The 27775-nt window shown below is 33.1% G+C and overlaps 1 protein-coding gene across 1 annotated transcript; it reads right to left on the bottom strand.

Annotated features, from left to right (window-relative positions):
* Positions 1 to 1776: 1776 nt before the first annotated feature.
* On the bottom strand, positions 1777 to 27775 carry LOC139524248 (deoxyribodipyrimidine photo-lyase-like). Its single transcript, XM_071318922.1, has 6 exons — positions 26311 to 27775; positions 25120 to 25204; positions 10020 to 10246; positions 8507 to 8701; positions 3304 to 3541; positions 1777 to 2199 (listed from the first exon to the last, which is right to left on the bottom strand). Exons 1-6 carry the CDS (start codon positions 27538 to 27540, stop codon positions 1832 to 1834), a joined length of 2343 nt encoding a protein of 780 aa, XP_071175023.1. The 5' UTR covers positions 27541 to 27775; the 3' UTR covers positions 1777 to 1831.

The following is a 27775-nucleotide window of genomic DNA, read 5'->3' as shown; positions in this document are numbered from 1 at the left end:
AAATAACCATTTCACAGGCAGCAACCCAACAACAGGTTGTCCGATTCGTCTGAAAATTTCAGGGCAGATAGATCTTGACCTGATCAACAATTTTACCCCTTGTCAGATTTGCTCTTAATGCTTTGGTTTTTGAGTTATAAGCCAAAAACTGCATTTTACCCCTATGTTCTATTTTTAGCCATGGCGGCCATCTTGGTAGGTTTGACGGGTCACGCCACACATTTTTTAAACTAGATACCCCAAGGATGATTGTGGCCAAGTTTGGTAGAATTTGGCCATGTAGTTTCAGAGGAGGACGCAGGACGACGGACGACGGACGCCAAGTGATGAGAAAAGCTCACTTGACCTTTCAGGTCAGGTGAGCTAAAAATGGTACCAAACACCTTGACAAAATGTTCATAAAAATACTACAAAATATTTACTTTCATACTTTGACCAAGGATTTGTATAGTTGTATTTGTTAACTATACAAATCCTTGCTTTGACAAAAATATAAAAAAAATCAAAAAACTTGAACCACACACTTTATCTGAAAAATTTCATTGCATTTATATCATTTTGACAAACCCTTATGTTGATCATTCAGAAGCTAAATATTTCTTGAACAATAGAACCTGATTTAAACTTTAACCTCATATTCACACAGTTATCTTCCTGTCATATCATGTACAACCTTTAATAGTGGCGGATCCAGAAATTTTCATAAGTGGGGGCCCACTGACTGAAAATTTCTGGATCCGCCACTGTTAAAAAATTTGGTTGCTTATATAGGGAATCACTGAAGCGTGTCTGTAGCGGGCCCCCTCTCAGACACGCTTCAGTGATTCCCTATATAAGCAACCAAATTTTTTCACAAAAAGGGGGGGGGGGCCTCTGTTTAAGTTAATTAAACCACTAAAAATCATCACTTGGTTTGCAATGATGAGTGTGAAGTCAGATCCTACAGATAATCACCTTGTTTTATACTGATTTTGTTATTCAAGGATACCAAACAAATATATGTATATATTTTTTTTTAATCCAAAATATTTTTACAACTACAGCTATTTTTTTCTTGATAACTGTTATTTTTAAGTAAAATACCAAATTTCAAACTATAACTTTAAAGTATAATTTAAAACCTTGCATTATAAGATTAACGAAGCTTTGTATTCTTGTTGATTCAGTACTAATGAATGATAATCCTTTGCAGATATCTAGCATTATATTTTTATTTTCAAAATATCAACTACATGTACAACATGAAAAACATGTATCAATTATTTCTGTAAATATTAAACTTGTAGAACTTTTTCAAAATTTTTCAAAAGTATTTTAAATAAATTTAAAAGAAAAAAAACTAAAAAATAAAGAAAATGTATCCATACACATTTTTTGGGGTGAACAGAAAACTTACTGTGCAAATATGCTTCATGGGTATAAGTTATAAAACTAAGCTTTTCTCATGACATCGTTAACAAGAGCTGTCAAAATGACAGTAAACCCGATTCTTTAACATTTATTTGTGTTCTGGCATTTATCAATATTACAAGGACCAAAACTCCTAATAGGAAATTTTAAAAGGTTTGGTTGAACGGTTCATGAGTAAATGCACGGACACAACATTTTTTAAACTTTCAAGAACCGTAACTCCTGAACGGTAAAAGTCAAAATCGTCATTATTGAACTTGACCACCATTTTGTTGTCAGTAACAACATATTAAAATTTTAAAAGGTTTGGTTTAACGCTTAATGAGTAAATGCACGCCCGCCCGCCGTACATCCCCAAATCAATAACCAACATTTTTGACACAAAAATCCGGTTAAAAAGTAAGAGGTGTTACATATGTTGTTAAAAATTTCCTTGTTTTAAAGCTTTCTGATGTCTCTCTTGTCTCTGAACACATTCATTCATTGTACTGGCCAGAAAGTCTCTCTCATTAGCAAATGCTATAGCTTCGTCTCTTTTTCTGCTTCGATAACCGCGTAAAACAGCCGTGTGTGGATTATCCTTAGCCTCTGGATTAGTTGTCTTATATTTAAATTCCATTCTTGTAATTACAGGTATAAGTAGTCGTCCATTGTCTACAGGTACAAGGTCATTTCCTGAACGACGATCAACGAAATCTGGAAACTTTTTACGTACTTCTACCACATCCTGTAATGACTGTTCTCTGGCCACTTCTAAATCGGTAATGACACGATTAGGATACTGATTGCCTGAAATATACAAAAACAACCAATGAAATAAAAATATTTAAACCATCATTTCATTTCTTTTTCAGAACTTTAGGGAAAAAAAGGTTTTGTACCTATATACTGGGTGCTGTTTATTGTGTTTAGATAGTTAAGTTCATATTTCTAGATATATTGAAGTTTTTTACAACACTAAATGTATTTTCATGATACAATTTAAAAACTTCGGGACTGACTAGTGATAGCTGCTGTTAGTGTAAAAGAATAATGTAAGGCAGTGTCTGGACGTACCTGCATGTGGGTACACGCAGACACTGCCATAATGTAAACTGCCCAGATAACTGTATATAGATTTACACAGCTTTATGAACAGGTTTTGTATGTCATAGTGTTATTTTTCTTTTAACTGCCATGCCATCTTGAAATTTGTTTTGAAAAAAATACAATATTCTAATTCTGTATGATAAAATATCCAATCAGTTCTGTTTTATTATATATTTGACATGTTTGAGGGCTACCTATGTTTTATATCATATTTTCTTTGAAGCAGAGGCGGATTTAGGGGATCACTGAAGCAGGACCAGAGCTTGAGTGAGTTTTAGGGGATGGATTCTTTTTTTTAAATTCTGCAACAGAGGACATTTGTTTTTAGTTGTACACTTAAATGCATAGGATTTTGTGGGTATAGGACAACAAATAACAAATTTCTATAGCCTTGTCAGCATGGCAACAACAACATACAACATGCAAGTTTTCTGTTATCCACAAAAATTGCTACCAACGAAAATAAAAGAATCCAAAGTACTCCTTCATTAAGGTGGTACCTAACTCTGCAGGGAGATAACTCTGTAAAATTAGCTAAGCGTTTTAATCACATTGTATTGTAAGGGAACTATTAAGCTTCTCAATGATCAAAATTAGTGTTTGCCAAACTGCTATCTATCCAACCATTTTTTTCCGAGAAAGTGATTGGTTCAAATTTTCTGAAATTTTTATATTTTTCTGAAGGGTCAAAGTAAATATTTTGTCAAAATTTTATAAAAATTAAGCGAGCCAAATTAATTTTAGTCAAGGTGTTGGGTACCACCTTAATAAAGAATCCACAGTACTTAACAAACACGAACCTACCAAGTTCTACTTTACATCTCTTCATGATGGATGGTGGACATTTCCATGGCTGATGTATAAATTCCTTTGGAACACTGGCTAATTCTGGACACCACTGACGTACATATGTTCCATCTGGATCACATGTCATGGCAGCATCTATAGGGTGCATGACAAAATTCCACTGATCAAGGCCACTCATGCCACCATTCTGCCACATCATAGCATTAATAGCCACATCTGCATCTAGAAGTGTGTCCTGAAATCAAATAAAATGGATATAATAAAATAATATACTTGTATACAGATTTAAATGCATGACACATATTAAAAAAATAATGAAAAAAAAAATGAACCAGGTGCTCCGCAGGGCGCAGCTTTATAAGACCCCAGTGGTCGAACCCTGAACAGTTGGGGCAAATTTGGTCACAATATTCAAGCTTGATACTGTCTGAATTTTGATTGTGATCAAATTTTTGACATAATATAGGTTTTTGCCACAAAATGAATGTGGTTAAAGTTCTAATACATCTTTTGCACAATACTGTGCAATTGAATATTTCTTCTTGAAACTTTTCAAAATTCGAAATTTGAAAAATGTTGAAAAAAAAAAATCCCTTAAAAAAATGGTAAACTGAGATCCCCCCACTTTATTGACCCCCCCCCCCCCCCCCCCTTTGGAGCAATAACCCTTAAACTCAATCCAATGCTTTCCTTTGTAATATTGAACCTTGTAGTACGATTTCAGAGAGATTCATACACTTAAACACAAGTTATTGTCATGATTGTTTGGAAACTAGAAACATGCTTCTTGTTGGCCCTTAATTCCTACATATATTGGGCAATTAACCTAAAACTTAATCCCAGCCTCCCCTTTGTTATATGGTACATTGTGGTACAATTTCAGAGAGATCCATGCAATTACACACAAGGTATTGTCTGGAAACTAGAAAAATGCTTGTTTTGACCCCTTTTTGGCCCTTAATTCCTAAACTTTGGCCCCATAACCCCTTAAATGAATCCAAACCTTCTACTTGTGATTTTAAACATTGTGGTATAATTTCAGAGCAATTGAAATACTTGTAAACAAGTTATTATTCTGCAACTAGAAAAATGTTTCTTTTGGCCCCTTTTGAGCCCCTAATTCCTAAACGGTTGGGACCATCAACCCCAAAATAAATTCCAACCTTCCTTTTGTGGTATTGCACCTTCTGAAAAAAATTTCATTAAGATCTATTTACTTAAACTAAAGTTATTATCCGGAAACCAAAGTGTCTTCGGACGACGACGCAGACAACGACATCATGCCATTATACGAACCCAAAATTTTTTTGGGGTCATATAAAAATAGATGAGAAAAAAAGAAAAAGAATAAAATAGTAAAAGAAAAGACAAAAGAATGAGTAAATGTATGAAAAAAAAAGAGAGATATAAGATAAAAATGAAATCAAATAATGGTTATAATAAAATATGAGATAAAGATTTTAATGCATGACACACATTGTTTTTGAAAGAAATATAAAAAGAAAGAAGAAAAAGAAAAAGAAAAAGGAAAGAGAAAGTAAAAAAATAAATACATTAGATAATGTTTTTTTTATTCATGATAGACATTTCTCCTGAATGAAAAATAAATAGAAAAGAAACTAGAGGCTCTAAAGAGCCTGTGTCGCTCACCTTGGTCTATGTGACTATTAAACAAAGGAAGCAGATGGATTCATGACAAAATTGTATTTTGGTGATGGAGATGTGTTTGTACATCTTACTTTACTGAACATTCTTGCTACTTACAATTATCTCTATCTATAATGAACTTGGCCCAGTAGTTTCAGTGGAAAATGTTAGTTAAAATTTACAAATTTTATGAAAATTGTTAAAAATTGACTACAAAGGACAATAACTCCTTAGGGGTCAATTGACCATTTCCGTCATGTTGACTTATTTGTAAATCTTACTTTGCTTAACATTATTGATGTTTACAGTTTATCTCTATCTATAATAATATTCAAGATAACAACCAAAAACAGCAAAATTTCCTTAAAATTACCAATTCAGGGGCAGCAACCTATCAACGGGTTGTCTGATTCATCTCAAAATTTCAGGGCAGATAGATCTTCACCTGATTAACAATTTAACCCCATGTCAGATTTGCTCTAAAGGCTGTGGTTTCAGAGTTATAAGCCAAAAACTGCATTTTACCCCTATGTTCTATTTTTAGCCATGGCGGCCATCTTGGTTGGTTGGCCAGGTCACGGGACACAATTTTTAAACTAGATACCCCAATGATGATTGTGGCCAAGTTTGGTTTAATTTGGCCCAGTAGTTTCAGAGGAGAGGATTTTTGTAAAAGATAACTAAGATTTACGAAAAAATGGTTAAAAATTGACTATAAAGGGCAATAACTCCTAAAGAAATCAACATACCATTTTGGTTTTGTTGACTTATTTGTAGATCTTACTTTGCTGAACATTTTTGCTGTTTACAGTTTATCTCTATCTATAATAATATTCAAGATAATAACCAAAAACAGCAAAATGTCCTTAAAATTACCAATTCAGGGGCAGCAACCTATCAACGGGTTGTTCAATTCATCTCAAAATTTGAGGGCAGATAGATCTTGACCTGATAAACAATTTTACCATTGTCAGATCTGCTCTAAATACTTTGGTTTTTGAGTGATAAGCCAAAAACTGCATTTTACCCCTATGTTCTATTTTTAGCCATGGCGGCCATCTTGGTTGGTTGGCCAGGTCACCGGACACAATTTTTTAACAAGATACCCCAATGATGATTGTGGTCAAGTTTGGTTTAATTTTGCCCAGTAGTTTCAGAGGAGAAGATTTTTGTAAAAGATGACTAAGATTTACGAAAAATGGTTAAAAATTGACTATTAAGGGCAATAACTCCTAAAGGGGTCAACAGACCATTTTGGTCCTGTTGACTTATTTGTAGATCTTACTTTACTGAACATTTTTGCTGTTTACAGTTATCTCTATCTATGATAATATTCAAGATAATAACCAAAAACAGCAAAATTTCCTTAAAATTATCAATTCAGGGGCAGCAACCTATCAACGGGTTGTCTGATTCATCTCAAAATTTCAGGGCAGATAGATCTTCACCTGATTAACAATTTTACCCCTTGTCAGATTTGCTCTAAATGCTTTGGTTTTTGAGTTATAAGCCAAAAACTGCATTTTACCCCTATGTTCTATTTTTAGCCATGGCGGCCATCTTGGTTGGTTGGCCGGGTCACCGGACACAATTTTTAAACTAGATACCCTAATAATGATTGTGGCCAAGTTTGGTAAAAATTGGCCCAGTAGTTTCAGAGGAGAAGATTTTTGTAAAAGATGACTAAGATTTACGAAAAATGGTTAAAAATTGACTATTAAGGGCAATAACTCCTAAAGGGGTCAACAGACCATTTTGGTCCTGTTGACTTATTTGTAGATCTTACTTTACTGAACATTTTTGCTGTTTACAGTTATCTCTATCTATGATAATATTCAAGATAATAACCAAAAACAGCAAAATTTCCTTAAAATTATCAATTCAGGGGCAGCAACCTATCAACGGGTTGTCTGATTCATCTCAAAATTTCAGGGCAGATAGATCTTCACCTGATTAACAATTTTACCCCTTGTCAGATTTGCTCTAAATGCTTTGGTTTTTGAGTTATAAGCCAAAAACTGCATTTTACCCCTATGTTCTATTTTTAGCCATGGCGGCCATCTTGGTTGGTTGGCCGGGTCACCGGACACAATTTTTAAACTAGATACCCTAATAATGATTGTGGCCAAGTTTGGTAAAAATTGGCCCAGTAGTTTCAGAGGAGAAGATTTTTGTAAAAGCTAACGACGGACGACGACGACGACGACGACGGACGACGGACGCCGGACGCCGGACGCCGGACGCCAAGTGATGAGAAAAGCTCACTTGGCCCTTCGGGCCAGGTGAGCTAAAAATGAGAGAAAAAGAAAGAGAACCAAAAGGAAAGAAGAAAGAAAGAAAAGAAAGCTAAAAGAAAAATGTTTATTACAATACAGTGTAACATGAATCATGTACATTAATATCAATTTAACATGATAAAACATATTGAATAGACAGCTCAATTGGCTAATGAATAAATAAACATAAATTATCATTCAGACAGATATGTTGCACTTATCACTGCCAGGTTGCAGATGTAATTAATTACTATAGATTCACTTTGTAAATATTTACATTTTCTTACATACATTTTCTCAATAAAAACATCTCATAAATTAGAAAGATAGCTTAATTGTCAAGTTGGTAGAGGAGTGATACATGTATAGGAATGGATACATGCTTCATGAAAATCTCTTTGCGTTCTCTTAAATATATCTTTATACTGCAATCAGCTATTTTACTATACAGATAAAGCTATACGTATAAACGTTAGCTTTATACGTCAATGACCTCAACTAACCTATAAGCCCAGCCTTCTTACGGAAACTACTATATTTCATCAACAACGTCACGTCACAACCATGACAACGTGTAGTAACAATGGTCAAACTTTTATGAATTTAAACTTGTTACGTCTTCAAATTGGTAATTTATATACCATGTTTATTAAATGTTATTAATTAAGTTCATGTTTCCTTTCTAATTCCTTAAAATGTCAATGTCCTACCGCCTGGACTACGGTCATAGGGAAATACCCCAAAATTGTACCCCAAGAGGGAAATTCCAAACTTCTTTTTTAACCATATTTGTTACATATTTTAATTTTTTTTTTATCGATTTCAGTATAAAAACAATATACGTATAGTGAGGGAGGATAGGAGGGGTCCTGATCCCGAAATCCCGGGCTTAAAAACACGCAATCCCGAGGTCCTGAATTTAAATAAATTGAAATCCCGACATCACGAAAGTCGAAATAAGAATTCCCGGCTCCCGAAAGGGTCAATCCCGAAATCCCGAGCTTAAAAACACCCGATCCCGGAGTCCCGATAAAGGTCCTATCCCCCCTCTATAGTGTCTATTCATATTACCTGAAGGTCTTTTTACCTGAAGTTAATACATGCCAAAGCTAATCTACACTAAACAAGAAGATATTTGAATTTGGAATAATTATGAATTCTGGAAAATTGTTAAGAAAAATATAATCAAAACTAACCCAACTTAATACGGTTAGCCATGTGTGCAAAGAAAATTTCCCATCTAACAGAGTTCTGGTTATCAAAATAATCAAACTTACCTGAAACCATCTGTACCCCTCAATCCAATGAAGATGGAGATATGAGATGAGGAATGAAGCTACCACATGTCTCATATAGTTGTTCATCCATCCAGTCAACCATAACTGTCTCATAGCAGCATCCACCAATGGGAATCCTGTGTTTCCTCTCTGCCATGCTTTCAAATGGGATTTGTTCTTACTCCATCTTTGATGCTAAAAAAAACAATTAAAATTGATCACATATTAATAATTTGGAAAATGGTAGTATGTATCTTCGTGAGGGTTAAGATAGGGATATAAACAATGAACAATAATGTGTCAACTCGACAGAAAACAAGTTATTTTTTTTTATAGAGAAAACAGACCAAAACAAGAATGTGTCCCCAGTACACGGATGCCCCATCCGCACTATCATTTTCTATGTTCAGTGGACCGTGAAAATGGGGGAAAATCTCTAATTTGGTATTAAAATTAGAAAGATCATATTATAGGGAACATGTGTACTAACTTTCAAGTTGATTGGACTTCAACTTCATCAAAAACTACCTCGACCAAAAACTTTAACTTGAAGCGGGACAGACGAATGAACGGACAGACGAACGAACGAACAGACAGACAAACGGACGAAAGGGCTCACAGACCAGAAAACATAATGCCCATAAATGGGGCATAATAAAAATGAAAAGTAGAGAATAATGGGGTGCTAAAATATAAAGAATTTAAAAGAAAAGGGGAAGAATATAAAAAACAGAAAAAAATAATATAAAGTAAACTGTTGATATAGATATGTCTTGTGTTATGTAATTTGGATAGTATACTGCAAATGTTGAAATCGAAATGACAATACTGAAGTCTGAAACATGTTAACTAATCAAATAATTCAAAGTCAATGAACCATTTTGAGGGATTGGGACCATACAATCTGCATGGAAATGAACTGTGCTCATACAACTACATACCAAATATCATTGACCACCAGAAAAGATATTATTTTTTTTACTTCAATGACTCGCCAAAATTTATAGTTACAGAAATGAAGGACCCCCCATCCAGACCCTTCTTCATGTGTAACATTTAGACTGTCATGTAATAATTAAATGTTCAATTGGTACAATGATAGTGATAAATCGTATTTCTTAGAAAAATATATCACATTTAGAGTTTATCTACACAATCTCACTTACTTCAGTAAATGTAGAGTTCATGTATAACGGTGTATAAGTTTAATTTGTTTGTTAAACCAAATTAACTCAAGTTTTTTTCTGGCGATCAGATCAAATTTTTGTCATGAATTTTGCTTTTCTCATTTTCTTATTCAACTAATGGTGAACATTATTTTATTTAGTTTTTAACACTATTTAACGCTATAAGGTATGGGGAAAATCTTGATTCAGAACATAGGCTATTGTCATCTGCTTGACTACAAAAAATGTTGGGGGGTGGTATGGTTTTTACCACCCCCCTTTTTTTTAAGTTTTAATGGTCGTTTCTTAATGACCTTGACAATATTGCCAACAAGAAAGCATATTACCCTATACTGAGGTCTTGTAGGTTGACTAGGTAGATCAGGCCACAATGACAACAACCAGTATGATAGATCTCTCCATGCAAGCTTTCTCAGGAACTTTGGTGATTTCATGTGTTTGGCCTCCGTAAGTATTGCCCTCGGACTGATTTGTCCAAAATGTAGATATGGAGATATTCGACAAGTGTTTACATGATCAGCTCGACACGATTCTTTCTCATACTTTTTAATACCTGTGAAATAAAAATATATAAAGAAATGTATAAGTTTTACCTGCTTCTCAGAATGTTTAAGAATGACATGCCCTTAATAATATGACACAAATCTGCTAATTAAGTCCAATATTCCAGAGTTATCTGGCATTAGACCACTGAACTATAAAAAGTATGATGATATAGATTGTGGTTACCATGTTTACAGAATAAAGAAAATGGGTAAATATAAGAGAAAAATGGGTAAAAAAAGTACAGAAAATAAAAAAAGATAATAATTGGGTGCTCATGATCGATCATATAGAGAAAAATAACCTGAAAAATTAAGAAATACAGAAGTGAATGACCTCCCATTCAGACAGTGTCTCAAATAAAAAATAAAATATGCTCAACATATATTTTTCAATTATAAAATATACTTATAACTAATAAAAAAAATAATTTAAGGACAGAATATATTTGTAGACAAGTAATTAGCACGACTTCCAATCAATTCACCATAAAGACTAAGAATGATGTTATTTCATATTATTTGAAAAGAACTGCTGGATTTGTTATATTTCTTAAAGTACATGAAGTCATGTTGAATTTTGTTTCAATTCGAGAATGCATATCTATTTAGCCATATATTTTTAAATAATTTATATATATATAGATCTATTTACTGTATATTCACCTTTTTTTTAAATACATGCATCTTACTTTAACAAAAATAATACAATTTTCAATGCAATCTGATAGAAAATAAAAATAGAATTGATAAAAGTTTTAACTCTCAAACCACTGTAGAAAGAATTCTATTTTAGTTTTAATACTTTGACAGGATGATTATGTATTTAACTTTCGATAGAACAAATATATTGATGTGTAAATTAAATATGCAAGAAATTCAGTGTACCACATGTTATAAACAATTAATTAATTCAAATTTGTTGAGGCAACATTTGTCTTTGTATATATTTCAATTCAATTATTTTTTACAGTGTTAAAATATTTGTACGAACCATTTACATGCAACTACACTGGAATCTGATTTCATTCAGTAAAAAAGTAAATTTAACAATTTATTCAAACTGGATTTTAACAAATTTTTGATGAAAATTTAGTTAACTGTGGCTGGAACTTATAAATCTTTGTATGGCGATATTTATCGGAGTCTTCAAAAATCAGTTTTCTTACGAGACTTTCCTGGACCTGGAGTGATCAAGATGGACTAATTCATTAGTGTGGAAAAGTGACCGCTGCATATTAAAACTGACCTTTGTGTTTACTATTATACCAATTGGATTTTATTAAAAGTTACAACAATGACAACTTGCACCTATTTCTAGATATCAGAAGTATTGATGATAATGTGGATCTTCAAGCTTTTAACTTTAAAAATGTTAGAAAATATGTGAAAATACAGTTATACATTTCTACAAAAAGGAATAAACTGAACACTTATCATATGGATAAATAGAGCTTTTTAAGGTCTGCAATAATAAAAAAATAGGAAAAATCCCAGAGTATTTGAAAAGAAGCAATTGCATCTGGTATAGTTCAGAAAGGGAACCAACTGTGATTTCTGGAAAATATTTTGTTTATCAGAACACACAATTGATTTCAATATGGCTCCTGTCCTGGTATAAGATGTGTAAATCACACAACGCCTTGAAGTTAGGTTAAAATTAAGTCAGAATTAATTGATAGACTTTAGTTGTTTGCAAGTTTAAATCAACTTTGATTTTTAAAGACATTTGATACATGTGACAGTGTTTCTTCAAGGATTATTTGTTAACCTATTGAAAGTTGGAATTTAGGATTACCATTTAGAGGTGGATTTTTATCTGGAAATAAGCAGTATTCAATTAAACCATACAACTTCATGATGTAGTCAGTGGGGTATCACAGGGTTGTATAATAGGACCAGCTCTTTTTCAACTTTTATCAATGATCTCCCTAATAATGTAAAGGCTATTATGATAATAATTATGAATAGATTGTTAAACATTATTTCCTCAAACAAAGAGCAAAGAAATTACCAGGAAATGTTTACTACTCATGTGAGAGGTCCATTTTATTGGCAATTAAATTTTAATCCTGCTATTCAAAGTGTATTTTAAAAGGTATTACATTGTGAACATCATCATAAAAATAATCATAAAAATGGTAAAGCCATGTTTTTGGTCTCCATACCTTACAAAAGTTACATCACATGTATGTTAACTCAAATCCATCCAAAGAAGTGCAGCTTAACATGCTACAGACTTGGATATAAGCTAAAATTTACCAGTTTACATCATGTTAAAAATTTTAACACAGGAATTTTGGCTGGACAAAAGTTTACGAAGCTTAACAAAGTATGGATGATATCAATTGGATATTTCTTAAAAAGGATGACAGATGTCTGTGTCATCACCAAAAATTCAGGATATTATATTAGACCAGATCATTCACAAACACTGGACTCAAAAAAGATAGTGAATTAAAAATAATCTGTCAGATTAAAAATTAACCAGATGTTCCGCAGGGCGCAGCTTTATACGACCGCAGAGGTTGAACCCTGAACAGTTGGGGCAAGTATGGACACAACATTCAAGCTGGATTCAGCTCTAAACTTGGATTGTGATTAAATAGTTGACACAGCATAGGTTTCTGACACAGAATGGAGGGGGAGGACAGAGGGGTACCCTTCTCCCTTCTCCCACCCCTCTTCTCCTTTCTCCTACCCCGTTCTCCTTTCTCCCATTAGAATAAAACATGTCCTTTTGAGATATTTTTTCTTGAAATATTAGAAATTTTTTTAAAAGGAGAGATATTTTATTTTGTCTACTTTCTCCAACTTTTTCTCCTTTCTCCCAGCCTTCCTCTCCTTTCTCCCATCCCCGTTCTCCTTTCTCCTACCCCCTTTCTCCCTGTCTCCCTTACCCCTGTCCTCCCCCTCAGAATGAATGTGGTCTAATGAACTTAAAATTTTTGTTTTGCCTTTGAGCAATTCACTATGCTGTTGAATATTGATCCTCTCAAAAAAATGTTTGAAGAAATTTTCTTTTTATTTTTGAAATCTGAAATGAAAAAATTGAACCCCTCCTAATTTTTCTTTCACATCCCCCTTTCCTTTATTCCAAAACCAATCTCAATTCAAATTTCTAATGGAGTTTGCAACAATAACTACTCATTTAAATACATCATAAAATATTAAAATGTAAAAAAGTGCTTGTTATCAACTTATCACTGAATGGTAAAGATTGGCATCATTGCTTTAATTTATCAGTTGGTAGTAAAAGTTAATATACATTGTATATTGTATAAAACAATGATTAAAGTTGATTCAACTACTATTCTCGACAAAGAAAGATAACTCCAATTGAAATTTCTTGCTATTGCACAATATTGTGCAATTAGATATTTCTTGCTATTGCGCAATACTGTGCAATTGAAAATACTTGCTATTGCACAATACTGTGCAATTGAAGATTTCTTGCTATTGCGCAATACTGTGCAATTGAAGATTTCTTGCTATTGCTGAGTACTGTACATGTGCAATTGAAAATTTAATATTTTTTATAATTCAATTAATATAATAATTTTGGATTATGATTTGAACCAACTTGAAAACTGGGCCATAATCAAAAATCTAAGTACATGTTTAGATTCAGCATATCAAAGAAGCCCAAGAATTCAATTTTTGTTAAAATCAAACTAAGTTTAATTTTGGACCCTTTGGACTTTAATGTAGACCAATTTGAAAACAGGACCAACAAGAATGTGTCCACAGTACACGGATGCCCCACTCGCGCTATCAATATCTATATTTAGTGGACCGTGAAATTGGAATAAATTCTCTAATTTGGCGTTAAAATTAGAATGATCTTATCAAAGGGAACATGTATACTAAGTTTCAAGTTGATTGGACTTCTACTTTATCAAAAACTACCTTGACCAAAAACTTTAACCTGAAATTTGCAATATCATTTTCTATGTTCAGTGAACCGTAAAATTGGGGTCAAAACTATAATTTGGCATTTAAATTAGAAAGATCATATCATAGGGCACATGTATACTAAGTTTCAAGTTCATTGGACTTCAACTTCATCAAAAACTAACTTAACCAAAAACTTTAACCTGAAATTTGCACTATCATTTTCTATGTTCAGTGAACCGTAAAATTGGGGTCAAAACTATAATTTGGCATTTAAATTAGAAAGATCATATCATAGGGCACATATACTGAGTGCCAATGAAAACGCAACACTTTTGTTTTTCATAAAAATCTTATAATTTTTATTTTATTTATATTAGAACTTTGTATAGTTAGTTGAAAATGACTTTTAAGACAATTGTCGACAATTTTACGGTTGAGTGATTTTTGGAACAAATGCGAAGTATGGGTTATTTTAAACGGACATAAACCGAGTTCACCGCTTTTCAACATACCCACCATTTTCACGATTTTGTCATTTTAATAAAGCTTGGCTAATGTCATGAATTTTCCCGCCCTTATTCTTAACAAACTGCAATAAACATCTGAGTAAATGCCATGACTTTCTGACAACCAGCGACATGCAGTTTTGGGCATGATCCAATGAAGCCTTTCACAGTATACAATTACGAGAAGACTGAAGTTGTAGCCTCTACAATAACCCAAATCATCCACAAATTCCACCAAAATGAATCATTTAATGATAAGCCACATCCCGGAATACAAAAAGCAAGAAACGGTCAGCAAGACCGATACATTTGGTCTTTAACATATCCGATATCGACTCTGATGGCTGTTCAAAGGTCATGAGAGTTCAATGGTGGTCACGGTAGAACCTTTGGAGAAATTTCGGTAAGGCACCATTTGCGCGGAAATTGTTAAAGAGCACCACAGCCTTTCCTTAGTGACATCTAAACGGCCGTCTGGCGTAAACATCGAATTCTGTAGACCAAAAAAAACATTCATTATGTACCAAAAAACATTATTGGTGGTTACATAGACATTTGGCACGCGCCTTGGCCAAAAGTCTTGTTTTTCGCCGGATTTTGGTCCAATCGAGCAAATTTGATATCAGATTTAACATGGTTTAGACGATGAAAACCACCACCAATATCATAAAGTCAGCTTGAGTTTGCTTTGCGGGACAAGTGGAATAAAATTCCTCGGGATCACATTAAACGTCCGGGATGATCAACTCCACGGCACTGTGGAGATTGCACTGCACCACGGGGCTGTAACATTTTGTGTTAGGACTGTGAGTTGATGATTCGACATTGGATGTTTCGTTTACCTATTGCGCACGAAAGATGACAAGGAAACAGTTTTTGTTTGATATCGATCTATTTTTAAAATTGTTAATTTTCAAGAACAATTTATTTTGAAAGATTATCATTTCTAGTATAAATTTTATTCTTGAAAAACCAAGTGTTGCGTTTTCATTGGCACTCAGTATATATACTAAGTTTCAAGTTGATTGGACTTCAACTTCATCAAAAACTACCTTGACCAAAAACTTTAACCTGAAGCGGGACAGACGGACAGACGGACGGACGAACGGACGCACAGACCAGAAAACATAATGCCCCTCTACTATCGTAGGTGGGGCATAAAAATTAAGAATCTAAATACACAGTTAGATATGGCTTATCAAAGAACCCAAATTATTCAATTTTTGATGAAATCAAACATATAAGTTATGATGGTATGATACTAAACCCCTAACGGGAAGGATTGTGCCTGATGTTCATATGATGAAATCATAATCTTTCAGTCAGTTAAATTGAAGTCTGGAGCTGGCATGTCAGTTAACTGCTAGTAGTCTGTTGTTATTTATGTATTATTGTCATTTTGTTTATTTTCTTTGGTTACATCTTCTGACATCAGACTCGGACTTCTCTTGAACTGAATTTAAATGTGCGTATTGTTATGCGTTTACTTTTCTACATTGGCTAGAGGTATAGGGGAAGGGTTGAGATCTCACAAACATGTTTAACCCCGCCGCATTTTTGCGACTGTCCCAAGTCAGGAGCCTCTGGCCTTTGTTAGTCTTGTATTATTTTAATTTTAGTTTCTTGTGTACAATTTTGAGTTTAGTATGGCATTCATTATCACTGTACTAGTATATATTTGTTTAGGGGCCAGCTGAAGGACGCCTCCAGGTGTGGGAATTTTTCGCTACATTGAAGACCTGTTGGTGACCTTCTGCTGTTGTTTTTTTTTTCTATGGTCAGGTTGTTGTCTCTTTGGCACATTCCCTATTTCCATTCTCAAGTTTAATTTTGGACCCCGATTTGGACCAACTTGAAAACTGGGCCAATAATCAAAAATCTAAGTACATTTTTAGATTCAGCATGTCGAAGAACCCCAAGGATTCAATTTTTGTTAAAATCAAACAAAGTTTAATTTTGGACCTTTTGGACCTTAATGTAGACCAATTTGAAAATGGGACCAAAAATTAAGAATCTACATACACAGTTAGATTCGGCATATCAAAGAACCCCAATTATTCCATTTTTGATTAAATCAAACAAAGTTTAATTTTGGACCCTTTGGGCCCCTTATTCCTAAACTGTTCGGACCAAAACTCCGAAAATCAATCCCAACCTTCCTTTAATGGTCATAAACCTTGTGTTTAATTTTCATAGATTTCTATATACTTTTACTAAAGTTATGGTGTGAAAACAAAGAAAAATGCTTATTTGGGCCCCTTTTTGGCCCCTAATTCCTAAACTGTTCGGACCACAACTCCCAAAATCAATACCAACCTTCCTTTCGTGGTCATAAACCTTGTGTTTAAATTTCATTGATTTCTATATACTTAAACTAAAGTTATTGTGCGAAAACCAAGAATAATGCTTATTTGGGCCCTTTTTTGGCCCCTTATTCCTAAACTGTTGGAACCAAAACTCCCAAAATCAATCCCAACCTTCCTTTTGTGGTCATAAACCTTGTGTCAAAATTTCATAGATTTCTATTTACTTAAACTAAAGTTATAGTGCGTAAACCAAGAAAATGCTTATTTGGGCCCTTTTTGGCCCCTTATTCCTAAAATGTTGGGACCAAAACTCCCAAAATCAAACCCAACCTTCCTTTTGTGGTCATAAACCTTGTGTTAAAATTTCTTAGATTTCTATTCACTTTTACTAAAGTTAGAGTTTGAAAACTAAAAGTATTCAGACGACGACGACGCAGACAACGACGCCAACGTGATACCAATATACGACCAAAAAATTTTTAATTTTTGCGGTCGTATAAAAATGAAGGGTGGTCTTTGGGGGCTTTTAAGATAGCAATAATTAATACTGTTAATTCAGAAATCATTGCTAGTTTTTATATCAATGCAAATAATACAATTGCATGAGTATCACAATAATTAGAACTGGCATTATACATTTAATTCACTTTTTTCAAAAATTGCAATAAATAATCTCGCATTTTTAACAATTTTTCATAAAAATGGCAATAATAAACCCACTTTTCTGAATTTACAGTACATGTACATGTATATATCATGTATAAAAATGTTAAGAAAAACGAATATATAAATTGCCCACACGTATAAATGAGTTTTCTAGAAGTACTGTGCATGGACATTAGTATTCATCACTTGCATTTTTCAACAATATATTTCATATTATAAACCACATTTTAAAACAAATATTATGGGTTCACTTCTGGTCAAGTTTTAATAATCTGTTTACCTTTACATGCAGAAACTGTCAAAACTCAATTTAAATTTAATCATCTTAATAAAAATCAAAGGAGATGTGGTATGTTTGCCATTGACAGCACTATCCACCAACGTTGAAATGAAGTTGATGTAAGCAATTAGGCAAAGGTACAGCCTTCAATAATTGAGAAAAACCTTTACTGTAAATAGGTTATAAAAGACCCTTACATTAGAAATGTGAAACAATTGAATCAAAAAACTAATGTGTGTTTGTTTAAAAAAAAAAAATATAGTGCAAAAAAAATGTGATAATATTGCTATAAAGCAGTTTCATTTTTTGATGATGTTTAACCTAGGTATTTTCTTTAAATCAGAGATTTGCTATTTATTTCAACCAAATTTTAATTGTAGATAAGTATGGATCATGTGTATTTACACCAGCTGTCATGTCCCGCAAAAAACTATAACTGCATGTACTGCATGTATTAAAAAAAATGGTCATATAAGCAAATAAACTTGCATTATATAATTCTGCTTCTTTCAACTTGAACACCTGGCTTGTATAAATCTAACTATAAATGCCACCATCATTTTTTTGGTTTGTAAATGGGTTATTTAATGAATTATAATTATGGTGCACACAATTGTCAGTGACAAATATTCTTGCACTATTTAATAATTTTCCATGCAATGTAGTACTTATATATGTTCAATAATACAAGGGAGCAATATCAGTGAATATGATGCTTCAAATTTTAGGATTATGTAAAGCCAATGACTTAAGTTGAATCCTAAAGACAAAGGTGCAAAACAGTCCCAACTCTAGGTTATATATTTAAAGAAATTAAAAATCAGGACCTGACTCATAATATAATAAATCATATGGTTTAAACTTATCCATATGGATTTTACTAATAAAATATTTTCTAAAATGAGTTGCTTGTTATGAGATTTGTCAGAGGAGGATCCAGGGGGGTTTCAGCTGGTTGTAACCCCCCTTTTTATTTGACAACCAAATTACTTTTGAATGGGGACATAAGGTTGGAAACCACCCTCTTTTTTTCCTGGGTTGGAACCCCCCTTTTTATTTGACGACCAATGCTTTTGAATGGGGACATATGGTTGGAACCCCCTTTTAATTGGACGACAAATGCTTTTGAATGGGGACATATGGTTGGAACCCCCTTTTAATTGGACGACCAAGGATTTTGAAGGGGGACATGTGGTTGGAAACCTCCTTTTTCCCTCGGTTGGAATCTCCCTTTTTATTTTGATGACCAATGCTTTTGAATGGGGACATATGGTTGGAACCCCCTTTTTCCCTGGGTTGGAACCCCCTTTTTATCTGACACCAATGCTTTTGAATGTGGACATGGTTGGAACTTCCTCTCCCTTTTTTCCTAAGGTTGGAATCCCCCTTTTTATTTGATGACCAATGCTTTTGAATGTGAACACATGGTTGGAAAGCCCCTTTTTATCCTGGGTTGGAACTTGGAACCCCTTTTTTAAAACGACTGGATCCACCCCTGGTGTTAATTTGTTATGTTTATGATCTCAAGTTACTTCACTTTTAAAAAAAACTTTATTTACCTGAAGAAAAACAATTGGATATAAAAAAGTAAAGACTTGGCATGATTGCCAATGAGACAACTCTCCATCAGAGACAAAAATCAAATGAACATGACATAGACATTTACAATTAAAGGTCAATAAGCAAAACCCTTTTTGGAGTGCACTTTTTAAATTACAAAGCAACACAACAAAAATAAGAAGTTCATACCGATATAAAAGAGGGGGATGATAACTTTATATAAACACATTGCATATTTTTCACACAGATTTGGGGTTTAAACTTATCCATATGGATTTTACTAATAAAATATTTTCTAAAATGAGTTGCTTGTTATGAGATTTGTCAGAGGAGGATCCAGGGGGGTTTCAGCTGGTTGTAACCCCCCTTTTTATTTGACAACCAAATTACTTTTGAATGGGGACAGGTTGGAATGCTACTTACATTAGTGACAAACAGTGTCAAAGTTAATTTTTATGAACAATATATCTTTGGCAAAAAGCATTTTAGTGTATAAATGTCACTGCAAATATAATTATTTTTTTATAAACTCAATGACTATTTAGACAAATTAAATGTACATGGCAAAAATACAATAAAAGTACAAAGTTTGAAAAAGTTGCAAAACTTTGCACTTGTCACATCTAGAGGACATTGTATAATGTTTATTGATATTTCAACAATGTCTAATTTAATTGTTTTAAATATCATATTACATCATATTCCTGAATAAATACATAAACTGAAAAAATCTTTACTTAATATATAGGCCAAGAAAAATAATCGGTAGATTTTAATACAGCTTAAACAATATATTGCAGTTCAACAAGTCAATTTTTCAATTTTGCACTTTTAATAAATTGCATAAAAAAACTATAAACAAATACATGTATTGAAATCAAAGGTAAATCTAAAAAGTGGAATTCGATAAAACCTTACAAATTCAAATCTTATACTAGATCAACTAAAGCATTTAAAGGAACACAACTGTCATATTCCTGACTTTGTACTGGAATTTACCTTGTTTTATAGATAGAATGAAATTCAAAACAGTGTGGCTGTGGCCATTGATTGACACATTAAATTCATCCATTGACTGGGACAATTTACGTGAATGTTTGTCTGTAACGACCACTGTTCACGACGTACCTTCGATAGACATTTAAACTGTGGGGTCACCAAAGGTTTCTTAACGCCTTTAATTATAAAATAATTCAAAAAATTAATCAGGAATAACCTTTATGTTTTGATTTATATAATTGATATAAATCAAAACATTGTGTTATTTCTGATTAGTTTTTCGAATTACTTTATTAAGGTGTTGAGAACCTTTGGTGACCCCATAGTTTAGGTGTCTTTAAAAAGTACATAGTGAGCAGTAGTTGTTACATTCAAACGTTCACTAAATTGTCCCAGTCAATGGATGAATTTAATGTGTCAATCAATGGCCACAGCCACACTGTTTTGAATTTCATTCTAGTTAACCCTCCCACTTGTTTGGTAGTTGTTTATAGTTCTGTAATTAACAATAGTGGATTCAGCAGTTTCGTATGAACCAGAGGCCCTCTCCAGTCATGCCCTAAATAATCAACAAAATTCTTCCAACTAAAAGGGTGATGCCCCTCCAAACACCCCCCCCCCCCCTTATTCTACCCTTGATTAAAAGTGAGTGTAATTCATTGCCTTACATTATTACATTTTGAAGTCTGTATGGTTTTTTTTTAGCAGAAAATCTATAAAACAAAGGTTTATATACCTATTTTCATGTGGCCTAATATTAAATCATGAAGCCTATGTATATGACAAACTTTCCTCCTTCAAATAAAAAAAAATAAATGTTTCAGTCTAAATTAGTTTGGGAAACCACATAAATCTTATACTTAAATCTTCATAGAAATACATGTTGATTCCCTGAAAAGAATTAGTTGGGCCAATTTAGCATCAAACTATTAAACTTGAGAATATCCATAATGACATACAAAGGGACATAACTCAAACATTTTTATAAAATAAAACAAATGTAATAATAATCATAAATGAGTCAAATAAGATTACTGGTAATAAATATGATAAATAGTAGCTTTGTCTCAATGTTTAACATTTACATGTAATCTTACTGACTTGTCTAAATTAGTTAAAAACTTAGTTGAGGTGTACTCATCATGCTTATTATCATTGAATGGAAACTTCCTACTTTTTTCTAAAACCATATGCATGTACATGTAATAAAAGAACTTCCTTCTTATGTGGTATTTTTGCACCACTGTCCCAGGTTAGGGGAGGTTAAGGATCTCATTAACATGTTTAACCTTGCCACATTTTGTATGTATGTGTCTGTCCAAAGTCAGGAGTCTGTAATTCAGTGGTTGTCATTTGTGGCTGTGTTACATATTTGTTTTTCGTACAATTTTTCGTACATAAATTAGGCTGTTAGTTTTCTTGTTTGAATTGTTAAAGTTTGTCATTTCATGGTGACTATGCATAATGGGGTTAGGGCTGTGCTCATTGATGAAGGCTGTACGGTGACCTTAGTTGTTAATTTCTTTGTCATTTTGGTCTCATGTGAAGAGTTGTTTCATTGGCAATCATACCATATCTTCTATTTTATGTTTGCTCAAGAAAAATCAAAATATCAATATATCAAAGTTCAACTGGACCATATGTGCATGGTATGGTTTATATTAAGTGTCCAATACAAGAATTCAATGATCTGGTAGGGACTTATTGGTGATCCGGTAGGGACTTATTGATGATCTGGTAGGGACTTATTGGTGATCCGGTAGGGACTTATTGATGATCTGGTAGGGACTTATTGGTGATCCGGTAGGGACTTATTGATGATCTGGTAGGGACTTATTGATGATCTGGTAGGGACTTATTGGTGATCCGGTAGGGACTTATTGATGATCTGGTAGGGACTTATTGGTGATCCGGTAGGGACTTATTGATGATCTGGTAGGGACTTATTGGTGATCCGGTAGGGACTTATTGATGATCTGGTAGGGACTTATTGATGATCCGGTAGGGACTTATTGATGATCTGGTAGGGACTTATTGGTGATCCGGTAGGGACTTATTGATGATCTGGTAGGGACTTATTGGTGATCCGGTAGGGACTTATTGATGATCTGGTAGGGACTTATTGATGATCCGGTAGGGACTTATTGAATTCATTGACAGAAATCATAAAATTTACTCCATAACTTACATAGAATTTATTAGAACTGACACATTGCATGATATAAGACTAAAACAGAAATTAATACATATACAACCAAAACTAAAGTTTTGATTTTTTAAAGTTTCAGAATGCCAGCAAGTCTCAAGTTCACGGAAAGACTAATAGGGGAAAATCAAGGGTGGTATTACACATTTTATGGGAAGCTGCACATTTACCTTTGATCTTATGTATATCAAAGACTCATTTGTTAAAATTTCATTCTAATTGTGTGAAATATTACAAAAATGAAATATGCTGAATGGATTGAGTCTCAAAAACACATTTTATGACAAAAATTGTCTTGAAATGGGTTCCATTCTACCCTGAATATTAATAGACAGAGCAAGCCATACTCAGTGTTTTGGGGAGATTTTTCTTAATTTTTCTCCTTATATTTCTTATATTTTGCTGTAATAGAAACTTTTTTCCGAAGTCATAATTTCATAAATATACAGTTGAGTAAATTAAATCATTTTTGAAGCATTTACAACAGATTATTCATTAAAAGGGAAGCTTTTTATTTCCCTCTATGGAATGTAGTGTAAATTTAAGTTTTACGTAAAGACTTATTTTGAAACTCAATGGAGTCAGGAAACTTTTGTATAGATGGTTCATAATGTTCGAATACTTCAATTACTCGCTTATTATCAAATTTCTTCCATAAATAAGTGGAAGTCACCCTAAAATTTATTTATTGACCTAAAAGTTGAAATTTTGAAGAAAACAGAGTTATAAATGGACCAAAAGGGACCTTATAATGAAGACAAATACATAAGGTCCATAAGTGGTATTTATCATCCAAGAGTCATCTTTTGTATCTTATTTAACTGTGCTCAGACAGATGAGATAAATATTTGATCATTTATTGGTCCTCAACTCCTCATTATATTCTATCATGATGCAGATTGATTCAGATTTTTTGAAGAAATTTTGCTTGTATTATTGTAGATGTTGTCTTACATTATACAAGATTTTTCTCAAACTATTGAAGTGATTATGACAAACCTTGACAGTAATAATCAGTATTACAAAGGGAAAAAAATCACATTCAGTTTATCCAATTAAAAAGTCTTCTTTAGGTGTAATCAGGGGTGTAATACCCCCAAATTATAGTACGTCACATTCAATTGCATATGAAAAAGGGTTTAAAAAAATATTCCCTTGAATTTAAATTTTGAAGGAAATTAATCATTCATTTCATTGCAGTAAAAGGTTCCAGAGTCATAAACATATATCTTGAGGTTTTTCAAAGCACCATTATTTTTTTTATTCAGTGTTTTCATGCCCCACCAAAAATAGTTGTAGGGGCATTATGTTTTCTGGTCTGTGCATCCATATGTTCGTTCGTCCGTCTACCCATCCCTTCATTATTCTGTTCATCTGTCCCGTTTCAGGTTAAAGTTTTTGTTCAAGCAAGTTTTTGATGAAGTTGAAGTCCAATCAATTTGAAACTTAGTACACATGTTCCATATGCTATGATTTTTCTAATTCTATTGCCAAACTACGAGTTTTGACATCAATTTCACAGTCCACTGAACATATTAAATGGTAATGCAGGTGGGGAATCTGTGTAATATGGACACATTCTTGTGATAGAATTTTATGGAAACTTGAGGTTACCTTAGGTTAATACTAAAGCTTAAGCTTGTACACAGGAAAAATAAGGGTGAAAATTTGATTGGTTAAATTCAAGTGATGGTTATTTTGTTATACGTAATGAAACATTATATAATGTGGAAAATTATAAATATTGACATTCTATTACAAAGGGTGATTTCTTTTATTTTAGATAGTACCAATTATGGATAGATGATGAACTGAACTTTAGTGGATATTTTATTTTGTAGTTTTGTCAAAGTCTGCTAGCATTTGCATGAGTTGTGTACAAGACTTTAGAAAATTTGCATTTCCTTTAACACTTAAATCATGGTTCACCTACATTTATACATGTACAAATGATGTATCAAAATAGATATAGGAAGATGTGGTGTGAGTGCCAATGAGACAACTCTCCATACAAATAATAATTTAAAAAGTAAACCATTATAGGTTAAAGTATGGCCTTCAACACGGAGCTTTGGCTCACACCGAACAACAAGCTATAAAGGGCCCCAAAATTACTAGTGTAAAACCATTCAAACGGGAAAACCAACGGTCTAATCTATATAAACAAAACGAGAAACGAGAAACATGTATATATTACATAAACAAACGACAACTACTGTACATCATATCTACAATTGATTTAAAACAAATCATAATAAATCCACAGCATAAAATTGAGAATGGAAATGGGGAATGTGTCAAAGAGACAACAACCCGACCATAGAACAGACAACAGCAAAAGGTCACCAATAGGTCTTCAATTCAGCGAGAAATTCCCGCACCCAGAGGCGTACTTCAGCTGGCCCCTAAATAATTATATATATATACTAGTTCAGTGATAATATAATAAGAGTATGGTACAAACCTTCAGTAAGAAAGGATCCAAGAGCATCCCAAGCACCATCTTCACTAAAGTTCCAGGATTTAACAATAGGTGCAGCCCAATCAATCTATAATCATAAATCATCAAATTACAACATGTTATACATGCAGGTGTTAATTACAGAACTGCAATTTGGCGCAAATTGATATATGCCAATAGTTGACATGTACATGTTTACATGTAAATGCATGTCTTTAGCAAGAATACATAAAGCTAATAAATGTAAATGTCTTTAAAATGTTCAGGTACATATATGTACATGTTTGTAATTCTAAATGTTTCATAGGTTAAGAAGTGCTAGGTAAAATATACCCTATGGTGTTAGGGCTTTGCTTAGAGTATCTTTATTGTGTCAGTACAGTAGTACTATTTTACTATTTTCAAAATGATCTACCACAACATAGTAATAATTAGACTGGCACCAAAGTTTCCCTTAAATACATGCACATGACGGTAGTTGAAAACTTGTAAGCATGATGAAAATATGAACATACATTATTGTAATCAATAAGCATTATTTTTTTTAAATATTTGTGCAATATTATTAATGGTTTCTGGAGTGCAAAACCTCACTTTTATACATATATGCCTGTGAACATTGAAGCATAAATGATATTATAATATGCCTGTCTTAATTATTTGTCTTATTTTCCAATTATCTATCATGTCTAATCAATGTCTTAGTGCAGTATGTTGTAAGCCTGGTATATTTGATGAATCAATATCTAGTGCAGCATGTCTATGACTCATTCTCCTCAGAGATTAAATTTCTTTGAACACAAACAATGTATTTGAAGGCATTTATCCAGATTAGATCTTTACTAAATATATGTACTTGAATTTTTAGTCAATATAAGTAACTAAATCTGCATGCACATAAAAAACAAACAAATCCAGAGGCAGAGTGAACATGGTGAAGGTCAATATAAAATGTACATGCAAGTTTCAAGAAGAATCGTATGGCAAATCAATGTACATATGCATCATAACCTATGATATTTTTGTTCTTTTATTATAACTTAAAAACCAGAAATTGGCAAGGTATTATACACATTATACATGTAATATGTACATATATTCAAAACTTAAGATTAATTATGAATTTATGTGGCATGTATGTATATTAATTGTTGTAATAACTGAATTATTGGAGTAAATTAGAATACATCTTACCACACTACCATTTTTTCTTCTTGGCATTTTTGCTAATTCAAGTTCATCAAGTGTTTGAGAGTTTGATAAAGATGTACATTTCGGTAAGATTCCTGGACTTTCTATTGGATGGCCAATTGGTTCAACTGAAGACTGACGAGAGCATTCCATGAAATGAGTAACTGACCCTATGCCCCTCATCCCTAGAGATTCTGTGTTTATAGATGATGGTTCATGCAGCAAATAAGAATGAAACCTATTGCACTGTATTCCTGACTTGGTTAATTTGTTACATAAAGCATCATCTCTTTCCTTTAAAAAGGGTTCATAAACATCATTAATAAACAAAGTATTTGCACCAGTTTGTTGAATAATTTGCTTCATAATATTGTGACTGTCTTCAGTTTTTGTATTATAATACAAAATTCCATTGCCAAACTTCTCAACAAAGGACTGGTTAAGAAACTTGAGGGCGTAATGGAGCCATAGTTTAGTGGCCCCACCTGTAGCAACAACATCCAACGGATCTTCTTCATGGTCAGACCATATGAAAACTAATATCACTGGTGCATTGGATGAGGCAGCAGCTACCAAAGCTGGATTATCATACATCCGCAAGTCTCTTCTTAACCAATAAATAACAGGAGGATTACTTATTTGTCTTGGTAGTGCATTTCCTTTCTTCTTTTTCTTTTTATGTTTATGATTTGACAAGTTTTCAACCTGAAGTCCAGGGATGCTAGTTTTTATGTGTCCATCATTTTTCTCAATGTTTCCATTTAAGGAATCTGGTGTTGATTTATTATTTTTTGGTTTTTTAGTAATGCTATGCGAAGCTGAACCAGAAGGTTCATTGCTGTAATCATAGAGTGAGGGTGTATTGCCACTGGTCTTTTTAGGATTAGAGTCTGACATAGACAATGATTTAGCTAGTTCTATGTCAAGCTCAAAGCCAAAGTCGCTTGTGAGAAACCCATTTTCAACACTACAACCAACTGCTTCGTTAGATTTTGAATGTAACGCTTCTGTTTCAGAGAAGTAATTCTTGAAGACGGTAACCAAACCATTATGTAAAATCGGCTTTGTAATTTTCAGGTTCTCTATAAAGTTTATGAAATGATTTCGTGTTTTGTCGTAGCCTTCAATTGACAAGATCATGCAAAAGCATTCGTCTGCTTCACAACTTCCATTTGAATATTGATTCAAAATCTCTTGAGATTCTCTCCCTAATGAAAACCAAACAGAACTCATGGTTCATTCATTCACCAGTTATCATCTGCAATGTTTACGTTATGCAACTCTTTTCGGACTTGACCACCTCGGAACCTCTCTTGTTTCTTCATTATTGATATCCCATGCGGTGCGTTAGAAAATTGTATTTAGGTTGACACAGATAAAGTCGTATCTGAAATCTGTACACATAATAGTGTACTAGTCTTCTCCTTCTTTAGGTACAGAAAACCATTTTGAAGATTACTTTCTGAAG

The sequence above is a fragment of the Mytilus edulis genome, chromosome 5, assembly GCF_963676685.1.
Source record: "Mytilus edulis chromosome 5, xbMytEdul2.2, whole genome shotgun sequence".
In the NCBI taxonomy this organism is placed as follows: Eukaryota; Metazoa; Mollusca; class Bivalvia; order Mytilida; family Mytilidae; genus Mytilus; species Mytilus edulis.
This window is presented reverse-complemented; position numbering and strand designations above follow the sequence as displayed.